At 35.8% G+C, this 12,763-nt stretch overlaps 1 protein-coding gene across 1 annotated transcript in view; it reads left to right on the top strand.

Moving 5' to 3' along the window:
* Positions 1-659, top strand: part of LOC107686133 (E3 ubiquitin-protein ligase TRIM37-like) — a 27,227-nt gene extending 26,568 nt beyond the window's left edge. Inside the window, exon 25 of the mRNA XM_016482992.1 lies at positions 491-659. Coding sequence (XP_016338478.1) covers positions 491-549 — 59 coding nt within the window. The 3' untranslated portion in view covers positions 550-659. The remainder of the gene's footprint in view (positions 1-490) is intronic.
* Positions 660-12,763: the final 12,104 nt, after the last annotated feature.

Genomic DNA, 12,763 nt, shown 5'->3' with positions numbered 1-12,763 from the left:
TTTTTTTTTGTCTAGCAATTCTGGAATATATATATATGTATATATATATATATATCTTTATTTATTTTTATTTTAATCCTGAAGTGGAAATGAGCTTCCATACAAAAGTAATACAGACTCACAGAAATGTCTAATTAACATGTCAGTGTCACTTCAAAAAACCTTATTATGAATGTGTAATGGTTTTTTTTTTTTTTTTGGTTTTTATTTGCCAAAAAAAAAAAGTCAAAATTGTTAAATTGTTCTATATTAGGCAAACACCCAATCACACAGTCTGTATGATGGATAAATGTAAGTGCTTTGTTAAAGTTAAAAATAGAGCTGGGACAGGTCAGCCACCTGCTTAGTCTGTCATTATCTCTGTGGGTGGGTCCCAGGCACCAGCGTATTATAATATTACAGTATTGCAGTATATAATATGACCGTACAGACTAGTGTTCCAGCGGTCTGTGTGTGGTCTGATGAAGTGGCGTCTGTGTCTCGTTCTCAGGCGAGCAGCTGATCTCTGATGATCTGAGCTTTGTGACTGGAGAGACCACAGAGAGATGATCCGCCACAGTGTTACAAGTCACGAGAACCTTCCTGTGTCGTCAGCCACTGAATGTGCTCTTTACATGTCTGTGCACTTTATGTTCAGAACAGGACTATATGTTTCTGTGTGCTACTGTATGTTATTTCAGAGAAACTACTTTTGGGATAGTAAAGATTTAGTTTTTTTTTGCCTTGCATTTTGAAATGCATAACATTCCGTTATAAAACTAGGTGTATACATTTTGTGTGTGTGCTTAACTATTCATATTACACTTCTACACATTTTCTTTATTTTTGCAATGCTGCTTATTGTCAAATTCATTGGGAGTTGCCAAACACCTCAGTAACTTGAGTTTTCAAATGTTTGGCACATTGAGTCAAAAAATGTCAGTACAGGTGCTGCTCTGTTACTTTTTATCTAGCTTATTCTTTGTGCAGTTTATATACATATATATAGATATAGATATATATAGATATTAGTGAGGGTTTTTTCGTTTGTTTAATTTTATGTAGCTTGTCTGTGAATATATTAAGTTGTCCAGAACACAATTCATAGATTTCTATACCTAAAACATGTTTACATTAACTAAATGTCTGCAAAAAGGGAACATGGAGCCGTTCAAACAAGTTCAAACAATTTTCACAATTGTGTTTTTATATATTTCAAATAAGCAGTTATTTAGCATTGCACAGCTTTATTGCAAGCACTTATGAACTTCTTAATGCTACATTCCCTTGTTTTTTTTGCTTTAGTTATTTTGAACACGTTAACTCAAATAAAAGGCAGTTACATACTTAAAACAAAGTCTCAGGAGGGTCCAAGTCGGTGTTTTTAGCCCCAGGCTCGTGTGTGTTTGTATGGTTTGCTTTGAGCTCAGACAGAAAGCATTGATGAGGTGCTCTGTTATGGCAGCAGCAGCTGAGAAATCACTCCGTTTATGTTGTGAATAGATGTCATGGCATCATCAGCAGCTGGGGAGTGATGCACATATATTCAGTTGAGGTCACGGTCTTTCTCTTTGCATGCACAGCTTTCGCTCCGTGCAGTCTGTTGAACATGTGAATGTTTTGTTGAAAAGCGAGTAATGCATTGCTTTTGCTGTTTAATTGTTGGCTTAAGAAGTGCTTTATGCAAATACTTTTTTTTTTCACTTCCCCTCCAGCATGTTCTGCAAAGTGTAAAACAATGAGAACTGTTCCTGTGACTATTCAATGTAAATTTCAATGTTTTTTGTGCTGTAATAATAATGTTCCTCTTTTTATGTTTTATGTTTCATATGAGGAGTCTGTTCTCTGTGCACATTTCTAGTTTACTGGTTTCCTTCTCTAGCATGTTTTTAAAGATTTTCTGGGAGCCCAAAACAAACTGGAGTATATGCACAGTATATACTGTATATTTATCTAAATTAAAACCTGAACAAATAAATGACATGATACTATCATAATGCTTTTTTCCTTTGAATGGCATGAAATATGACCCAGATTTCAACCCCAAATTATATAAGAATATTCTATTATATAAGAAAACACTGGAAAACTATCGTATAAAATATAATAAAAATCTTATATTTTTGTTAATTTAAATTTTGTATTTTTTTTGTCACAATTAGGCAGATTTCTATTATTATTATTCTTATTTTAATTCCTTCTTAATTTATCTGTATTATTAGATTTTGAAGTGGAATTTGACCTGGATTTCACCCCCAAATAAGAATTATAGAAAACATAATGGAAAAATATAACTTAAAATATAATAAAAAATACTTAATAGTTTGTTCATTTAAATGTTGTATGTTTTTTGTACAATTAAGCAGATTTTAATTATTACTATAATTTTTTTTTTAGGTGTTTTTTTTTCTTAAATGCGATTTATGAACTTTTTTTTTTTACAGTGTTATTATATTTTATTATAATAATATTATACCATTATTTATAAATACCCCTTACGAAAATTACCCATGGTTTTATTTATTTATGGTTTTATTTTTGGGGGGCGTATTTATTACCATTTGTATACTATATGCCAGTGATCTTCACTATTTTTTTCACGAGAGCCGCACTTAGGACAAAGTTAATAGGAGAGCCACTTTTACTGCAAAGTATGAAAAGTTACATCCAGTCATAAATAGCATGTCTGCTTCTCAATCTGTCATCCCTGAACATACAATATGCATTGCAATACAAAGGGGTATATTTTTTAAAAGTTATTTAAAGTTATTTATTTAAAGTTATTTGCCAAAACAACTCCGCAGTGAGTCAATGTCATGGACATAAGGGCAGAGCAAGTTTAAATATCTTTCTAGTCTATATTTCCATCTTGTAATTCCGCTGTTTTGGGTATTTTTAAAATATAAATTATTTATAATAGAGCAGACACTGACTGTTGTTCATGTATTTATGTTCTCATTTAGCGAGACCGCAGATGCTGAAAACACTGTGCGCTTCAGTATGTGTGTAGTAAACGAAACCGCGCATCTGTGCCATTCATTCATAAAGAGACATGCGGGATTCATATTTAAATGGTATTTTTGCAGCTTAATATTTACAGATACCAGTCAATATTGCGATTTGATTTAAGTGTAATGACCTACTTTTGATTTATTCGCCCAAACTTTGACAAATTCCGTGACATTCCGCATTATACAGTAAATTGTGTTTTTATGACTGGATTCCGCAATTCTGCTTGTTTTTAATGTTTTTATTAAATATCTGTATTGATCATATCATCGCATTATTTACTGCCATCTGCCAAACGAGCCACACATTAAAGCTTGGCGAGCCGCGCAATGAGTAACACTGCTATATGCTATGGTTAGTGTAGCAAAACCATTGTTAATTTGTGGTTGCCATGGTTTATCTACAGTAACCATTGTTTTTTGGTTTTATTTGTAGTAAAACCATGGTTAATTTTTGTAAGGGGTACAATTTATATCAATTTTATTGTTTATAATTTTATTGCTACATTTTATTAGTTAAAAGTAGACGTCTGAAACTTCAAATATAGTGCATTTCTTTCTTTAGATTTTGAGGTGAAATGTGACCTGGATCTGTACTTGATTCATCCACCAAGTGCAGTGTTGTGTGCGCATGTCTGCGCCTGCTGTCTGGTCTGGTCTGTAGGCTGTGCAGTGCCAGGTCGGTGCTGTGTGAGAATAAGCCCGGCAGTGTTTATGTGGATGAGTGCGTGTTGGCTCAGATTCTGTCCTCCTCCAGCACCTGACTGCCAACACTCACAGCTTCCCCGTGTCCATTTCAGTCTGTAGCTGTTACTGACACCGCATCCATCGTAACATGTCTTCGTCATAATAACATACCTGGTTTGGGCCTGTAAAACCTTTACCTAGCATTTCCATCAGTGCTGTGATGACTGATCTTCAGGGGGTTTATGTAACACGGCGGATCTGTTTTTGTAGGAAAGTGTTGCACGCCAAGTACACAGTTTTAATTTACTGCTCATCCAATGAGCCGAACACTAAATCCTGTTCTTAGTGCAATTCATCACCTTCAATCTGGACCACTCGACCGGAAAAATCCAGCTTACATTCGAACTCAAGTAAACCGCTTTGATTTTAGTTACAAGTATTTGTTTAGACACAACAGCACTGGCTGGCTTTCACTCAGAAAAAAGGTACAAAAGTTGTCACCGAGGTGGTACCTTTTAAAAAGGTACACTTTTGTACCTTATTTACCCCTAAATGGTGCATATTAATACCTTGAAGGTACATAATAGTAAGTGTAAGTATTAGTGGCTTTTGAAAGGCTACTGCCACAGTCACAGCTTTTGTACCTTTTTTTCTGAGAGTGTGAAAATTCTTCAGTTCAATGTCTCGACGGTTTCAAATGCTTCAACTCATCATATCGCTGTTCATTTTGTTTCTCCATGTGCCAAAATATAGCCTATATATTTTTCTGGCCAAAATAATTTGAAATTATAGATGCTAAATATGCTGTAAACAGTGAAGCTCAGTGAAATATATTTTTTTTCAAACTGAAAATATATTTAATTTATATACCAAAAAATATATTTCAGGAGCAAGAAAATAAATTGACAATCTTGAAAGAGTCTACAGCTAGGCTAAATGCAAATAACTGGAATAGCTAGATTTACTAGATTTATGACTGTAACTAGACTTACAACTAGATTTATGATTTAATGTTTAAATGTTTATATATTGTAATTGTCAGAAGTTTTGTTTGTTTATTTACTTATCTATCAATCAATCATTGTAAAGTATGTTCCTTACTGAATTTTTTATCAAATGTGACGTGACTGTATTTTCATTGACTGAAATATATGGAGGGTAAATTATTATATATATATATATATATATAGGTGTGTGTGCTGTATGGGTTGACATTATTAATTTAATCAAAGATAAGCCTGCTTGGTTACTAGGTTTTTAAAAACAGCTTGTGAAACGAAAATACACTGCATACGTATTTTGTTTTGCGTAACAATTACGTAAACTACATATAACAGGAAAAGCTCTTCTGAAGTACAGCAGGGCCTTAAAAATATATCCATTAATAACTTAGGAATGATTAAAGTTTAATATACACCACAACACTCTAAGTTATTTCACTTTAATGGCAATGAAAATAACCTATTCCTGAAATGACTGAACCTACACATAGGAGCCTGATTTAAACAAAAAAATCATTTTAGAAGAAAATTTCAGACGGCACTTAGAGGCTTTTGCATCTGAACTCTTCATGTTATATGTATAATATTTATAATAAAAATGTATAAATAAAGTATATAAAATGAATGCAAATCTAATGGTAAAATGTTAGTTGCAGTTCTGCATGTAATGTGGTGTTTGTACAGGTGTGATGTGTGCCACAGGATATATATAATGGACATATATTGATATTTATTATACTTTATTATTATTATATAGTCTCTTTTAAAATAATGTCAAGTAACAAAAATGCTTTACAACCGGGTGACACATAACACTGTATGTGTGACATGGGCTCATGCTCTTGTCGCCACAGGAAGTGCAAGTAGCTTGATTAAAAGGCAGCTTGTTCAATTAAATTGTCCTGTGTTGTTGCCAGGGCCTGACAGGTGGAGGCCGGAGACTATAATTACACGTCCTGGCTCAGAAAGCCTTTAGGGGTCGCAACAGGTCCTGTGTGTGACGGCAGTGAGGACTCACTCAGTTCTCAGAAATCAACGGGGACTGACACTACAATGGGTGCTTATGTGTAGCATTAAAGGGATCATGAACTGGCTTTTTTTTAATTATTTTGTACTGTTCTCTGAGGTCCACTTATAATTTTATCAAGATTTTTACATAAAAAAACACAATTTAGAAGTAATAGGCTATTTTCTGTCCTGTTTTAGCTCCGTTTGAATAGGCGTGGCGGACAGTAGACTCAGAAGTAAATGCCCACTGCTATGACTGGCTAATAGTTGTATGTTTGCCAGCCTACATCCTTCACAAAAGGACGCTGCAGTGATTTAGGTTTAAAATTTCAAAGGATCTGTTTAACAGACAAAGCAATAATGATCACGTAATAAAAACAGTTACTCACAATTGTGTTGCAAGATTACTGTTGGATCCAATATAGTCAGCACAGCATCCTCTTTTAGTTTCAATCTTTCTGAAAATCCCACTCGGAATTGTGCTTTATTTGTAAATGAATCAGCGGTAAAATCAAGTGAACAAAGGACCAAGTTCTTACTGACGTGTTCTGAAACTTTATTAAAAATAAAGTTCATCCAATCTTTCCTAATGTTGGCACGCACAGCGTTTTGCTGTCTTCTGAGCCATCTTTATCTTTGGGTTTTTGTGTAGACCTGTGTTCGTCTCTCGTTATTTACACTACGTGTGTGAATCAGTGGGCGGGGCTAAACAGGCAGCGATGTAGAAGCAGGCGTTGATCTTCTTCTGCGGAGGTGCTCACACTATTATATCATAGAGTGGTACATTCCATAACCTGTCGTTTTGGCAGACTGGCTTTCAATATAAGCTTTTTTAGACTAATGAGAAAGACTTGAATTCTGAAACTTACAGAAAGTTTTTATAGCACAATGACTTCTTATATGTCAAAAGATCAAGGGAATTTTGATTTCTCAGTTCATGGCCTCTTTAATGTCCGAGTGTAAAAAATAAAGGGCAAACATAGGATGAAAATGTTTTCCTTATTTTAAAAAGGAAATTCCGTCTTTAAAAAAGGAATCTGAATTGTGAGGTATAAACCAGAATTAGAATTCTCCACAATTCTGACAATTCTCACAAAATTTTCAATTCTGACTTTTTTCTTAGAATTCAATATTTTAGTTTTTTCCTCCATTAAAAAAATAGGTAACTGCAACCTGTCTCACAATTCAGACTTTTCTTAAAAAGGCATAATTAACTGTTAAAAATTAAATTGATCCCATCTCTTCCAAACCAAACAGCTTTCTGTTGGTCAAGGTGGCAAAGTTCGTTTGAGAACCCATTGTGAAAGTTTTGTTGGGAAATCTTTTGCCCTCATGCAAAATTCATGATCGTGTGGATTCCTTTTGAAATGACTGGATTTTGCATGCGAAAATTCGCCTAACTATACGTCACTTTTTGCTGTGGTTGTTGTTGCATGTGGGAAAAACTGAACATAGCCTATATTTATGAAATGACTGGATTTTGCATGCGAAAATTCGCCTAACTATACGTGACTTTTTGCTGTGGTTGTTGTTGCATGTGGGAAAAACTGAACATAGCCTATATTTTATTTATATTTCATATATTTAACTACCTCCATCTCACAAAATGATATTTGACGAACCGCATATTGACAGGCAGTTTTTGAGACCGTTGCAAAGGAGTATTCGATTTAAAAATATTGAAGCATGTTTTTGCCCATTGATATGCCTTACATAACATCAAATCTACAAAATTTAGCTATGTATTATGGATTTGACCCAGCACTTCAGAAAAAAAAAACTTTTTTGTTGTTAAAGTCTGAAACTTGAAGCTATTTAAATAATGAATTACATCAAAGTGACATTTGTTCATGTTTCAAATCTGACCGACTTCCTGCTCACCTGGTTATAATAACAATTTGACCAAAGTATGATTCATCGGAAATCTTCTCAGTTGAAATCAAGCACTGACCAGTCCATGAAAACTATCATGCATTCCATTAAAAAACAAAAGCTCTGAGAGTACAGTAGTGGTTTCTCATCAACACAGGTTTAATAGAATACAGTGATGACTATAAGTAACAGGTTTCTTTTTAAAGATACGTTTGTTTTTTTCCATCTAAGTTGTCTGGAAACCCTTCCTCAGCTTTGCTTTAGAGAAGACGAGCACTTTGAAGAGCTCTCTTCACTCATGGCTTGCGTAGGTTTATTATTGCTAGCAGAAAAAGAGCAGTACTGAACAGTACACGGACAAAAGCAGTGACAGCAAGTGAGGAGGGCTAACCGTCAAGAAAGATCGAGAACGCGGCCTCGACGCAGAAACTATCGCTAACAGGGGAAACGCTGAGTCTAACGGTCAGTCCACGGGGGGCCAAGGCTCAAGACCTACGTGAAGATGAAGTGAGATGTTCTTCACTGAAACGAACCGTCCGAAAATGTTGGTCCTTTGACTCATTACCACTCGGTGAATAAGCGAGAGCCTGTGACTGTATTACAGATCTGTTAGACTTCGCGTGCATCCAAGTAGTTTTCAAGTACGTACTTCAGCGATAAGGGGGCGGAGCCAAGGGTTACTGAAACGCATTACAGACTTCTGTATCCATCTGAGTTATCATCAGTGGTGATTAAAATAGCACATTTAGAAGACAGACGTCACATACACATCCCAAATGTTACGCACACTCACGCACACGCTCAAAACACACATACATGTATACAATATATGTAAGTTACAACACTTCTGATATATAATTTGAGCCCCGTACGAGGTGCTAGAGGAATGCTCGTGAGGGAGATTGTACATGATGTTGAGGGCGAAAGGGGAAGGTTATCTCTGGATCTACGCCGTATATATCATCTCGAGCGCAGCTTCATCGCGAGGTCCGTGTCCTGTGAGCTGCACTCATCAATCTCTGGTCATCAATCCCGTCTCGAAGGCCGTGAGGGAATCAGGGAACATTTTCCGCTTCTAGTGAAGATCTAGGATTTACGAGGCATGACACATCTGGCAGGGCAGCCGGTGACATGCTTAGAAACTTCCTCAAAGGGTAGAAAATCCGGTGGCGAATCTCATAATGGAAGGTAGAGTGCGAACATACAGTACATTCGGGACAGTCTGGGCGTCTTTTAATGCGGGTAAAAGGTTAATTGATCCTGCTCCATGTTTCTGTTTGAAGGGTTCCTCTTACAGTACATTCTGGACCAGTTAAAATGCACCATAACAGATCAACTTCCCATTCAAGCCCCCTTTTCTGACAGGAGAGCACTGATGGCTTTAAGCTCAGGCTTTATGTGGGTGAATTTCATGGTTGGAGGCGGATGAAGGGAGCTTGAATGACAGCACACAAGTAATGGACGTTTATGCCCCGCCCATTATCCATCCCTCCGCCAACTAAAAAATAAAAATAGATGGAAACTGATCAGTGCAATGGCACAGTAGGGATGGCACAAGTCTTTCTGCTAGTTATAGACGTAAGAGGGAAGGAGTTAAGGGTTGCAGCATTGCTAATCAGAAACACACATGTGGTTTGTGTCAAGCACAGGTATCTTGAACAGAACCATCCGATGTCATCACAGCTGTGACATCATCATACGTGCCAAATATGAAAACGCGCATATGACTTTGGTGAGAAGGGTGGTGATCTTAATGTACTGTATGAAGATTACAGAATGAATAATCAGATAAATGGTGACGGTTACAACTGCAAATCATTTTAAATAATTTCAAAATATGACTGCTTACAGGTGGAATGGCTGGAAACTGGAATTTTGTTATTAAAGCAATTCTTCAGTCCAAATGTTTGTTATTTGAGTTATTTGAATTAGCTTAAAGATTGAATATAATGGCACAGACAAGTTGGTAAGGGATTTGATCACACTAGTCTCAGTCTAAGATAATGTATTCAATTTATACTTTTGAAATATTGTGACAGTTGCTTCATAGTTCTGCACACTTGCGGGCATATATTTGATTCATTTTAAATGAGGTAAAATTATTTTTTGTGGTAATCTTAAATGGATAGATCACACAAAAATGAAAATGAACATTCTCATAGGGTTTACACACCCTCAAGTCATTTTTTGTCTTTGGTTAATAAAAGAAATACATTTTTAAAATGTCTTTGTTTGTTTTGTCAATACAATGAAAGTCAATGGTAACCGTTACCAACATTCTTCAAAATATCTATTTAAGGGTGTGTAAAAGACAAAAGAATTGTCATTTTTGGGTGAACAATCCCCTAACCCAAAATATTGCTTAAAGCTTGTTGTCCCTTTCAGGCACAGAACTTCCAAAGCAATTCACTTCTATACATGATGCCCTGCTATCAGTGACTGAGAGAGATAATACTTAAAATACTTAAAAGGGAGTCCCTCGCTGTACTCTTCTTAAATTGAAATGTTAAAGTACAGTATATGTACAGTTTAAAAATTGCAACAAATTCTCTCCTAATCTTAAGTGTTGTATCCATTTCTAAATAAAGAAACTGGTAGTGTATAGAAAAAAGAAAGTGGTAGAGCGATCGGATTTACTCAACATCCACTTTCCAGTCTGTCAAAAACAGGCCCATGTTGAAGATAATAAAGGCACATTGTGCTGCTAAAACTCAACTATCCATGTCCTCAACACCTGAGGGGCACTTCAAACTACGAGCATCTCCTGGCAGCCTTATTCTGTTGTCAAGCAAACCTCTCTGGCTACATTTACACATCCCATACAAACTTAAATCTGACAATAAAGCAAATCTTAATCCAGCTTGCCAATATAAAGATAATTGATAAGAATTATTTGGTCAAACATATTTGTTTTGAACGGGAAGTGAATATCTTGGACTAATCTTTCTCTACAGGGTTTAACAACAAGCTCTTGTAGATGAAGCACTGTTTAGGTAGTGTCTCCTGATGAATACTCAGTCATTTTCTTCTTTGGTTTTGAAACTGAAAGTGTATAGAATATATACTGCATCTAAATTTGATCTGATATGTTTCTCTCCAAGGCAATGATTGGAAAAGCAACAGGTGTTGTCTGTCAGTGGGTTATGTTATTTGTAGGTAGCGTCATCAAAGGGTGGCTGGAAATGTGGTGAATGTGTAAATGCGTCGATGTGGCAGCCGCCCAAAACCAGCCCAGCACTTTCCACAAATAGAATACAAAATAGAGCAACTTAAAAATCAAATAATTTTTAGTTCTTTCAACAAATGGTCAGTAAAAGTGGCACTTACACTTCAGAAAATGATGACCGTCAACCTAACGAGGTCAAACTAAATATTATATTGCAATTTTTGCAACCCACTTATCAAGTTTTGTAATTTTATTTCCTAGCAATAAACAAAATAAACATTAAAATTAAAGACATATTATTAAAATAAAATCAATGGGAAAGTAAAAAAAACAGGAAATTGTATCCTATTTGTGAAAAGCACCATCCATGGTTTTTAGATAAATGGACACGTCTAACAAAATGAACAAGGTAAAACATGGGCTCATAAACCGCATGTGTGCACATGAATATGATGCCACTCGTTCGTTTCTCAATGTGTCATCACAGCTAGGTCATAATTATGCCTGAGCTGCAATTTATAGACAAATCCTAAGCTGTAATTTATAGACATCATTACATCCTCGAGTAACCAGTTCATACAATAAGTAGGCTATACGCTTCAGATAAAAAGGAAAAAATTAATTTTAGAGGTCTATGATGTCAGTTCCTCTGAAGACTGTAGTGTTTGAACATTAAAATGGCTTCAATAACCAAAAGCTGTATCATGTCTCTCGCATCAAACACCAGATATAAGACATAAGATCTGTAGTCCTGTTGACTGCATGATTCTACACCGGGTTTGTCTGAAACTTCACTTCTGTGTGTGTGTGTGTGTGTGTGTGTGTGTGTATGAACAGAAGATAGTGTTAACAGTGTTAACACTCTTTTTCCCCTTACACACACACGCGCACACAAATAAAACTGGACCAGAGAGAGGGTTATGAGGATGAGGAGGAAGCTGGCTTAGAGTGGTGAAGGATTCTGATAGGCTGGCTCATATAAGATGAGAGTGGAAACGTTAAAGCAATGTAGGATCTCATGTGTTTGATTGTTTTCTGTTCCAGAACTCAGTGAGTTGCCTCGCTGCCTGCTCCCTACATAGACAGCCGTCTGTGGAACCTCACAATGGACTCATTCGAATCCTCTACATAGGCAGCAACACAAATAATTAACACAAGGAATGTTATTAGGGTTTGCTGTCAGCATGTTGAGCTTATTTTCATCATGGAACAAAAATATAAAAATGTGTATTTTAATTGCGCCTCTTCTCAGAATTCTGAATTTACATCTTGTAATTCTGACGTTTTTTTCAGAATTCCGAGTTTACATTTCACAATTCTTTTTTTGTTCTCAATTTTGAGTTTACATCTCGCATTGTAGTTTGAAAACTCCGGGGTTGCGTTTCAGTGTAAATGGACCAAAATGGGGAGACTTAACGATAACGTGGCTGCCCAATTTCGCTTTGCGTATCCTTGGCGACCGTGTAAACAATAACATCATGCTTATTGTTGTATCTGCATGAATGGTCATGTGATGTGCGTTTTCGGTTGTGTAGTGTGGACTGAGATTGTTTCTGAAACGCAGTGAAAACGCCAGAGTAGACGAGGATCGTTTTAAAATGAAAACACACTAGTGTAAACAGGACCTCAGAATTCTAAGTGTACATCTTGCACTTCTGAATTTTTAAATCTCAGAATTCTTAATTTGCATTCGGCAATTCTGACTTTTTTCCTCTAAATTTTGAGCTTACATCTCACAGTTCTGACAGAACTCTGCATGTGTATTGCACTTGCACATCAGTTTACGCTGGTGTAAAAATTCAGGGGAAATATAATAGAATTATGAGATGTAAATTCTGAATTCCGAGACAAAAAGTCAGAACTGTGAGAGGTAAAATCAGAATTCTGAGAAAAAACGTGCAAGTTCACAATTACAGGTTTATAACGTAAGAAAAAATGTCTCAATTGTGAGACATAAACTCACAATTGTGAACCAAAAAAAGTTACATTTTTATATTTTTATTCCACGGCAGAAATAAGCTTCCATGGTGATAAGCATAACT

Source organism: Sinocyclocheilus anshuiensis, unplaced genomic scaffold (assembly GCF_001515605.1).
Source record: "Sinocyclocheilus anshuiensis isolate Anshui unplaced genomic scaffold, SAMN03320099.WGS_v1.1 scaffold437, whole genome shotgun sequence".
NCBI classification, from domain to species: Eukaryota; Metazoa; Chordata; class Actinopteri; order Cypriniformes; family Cyprinidae; genus Sinocyclocheilus; species Sinocyclocheilus anshuiensis.
Note: the sequence above shows the minus strand (reverse complement) of the source record. Positions and strands in the feature narration are given on the sequence as shown.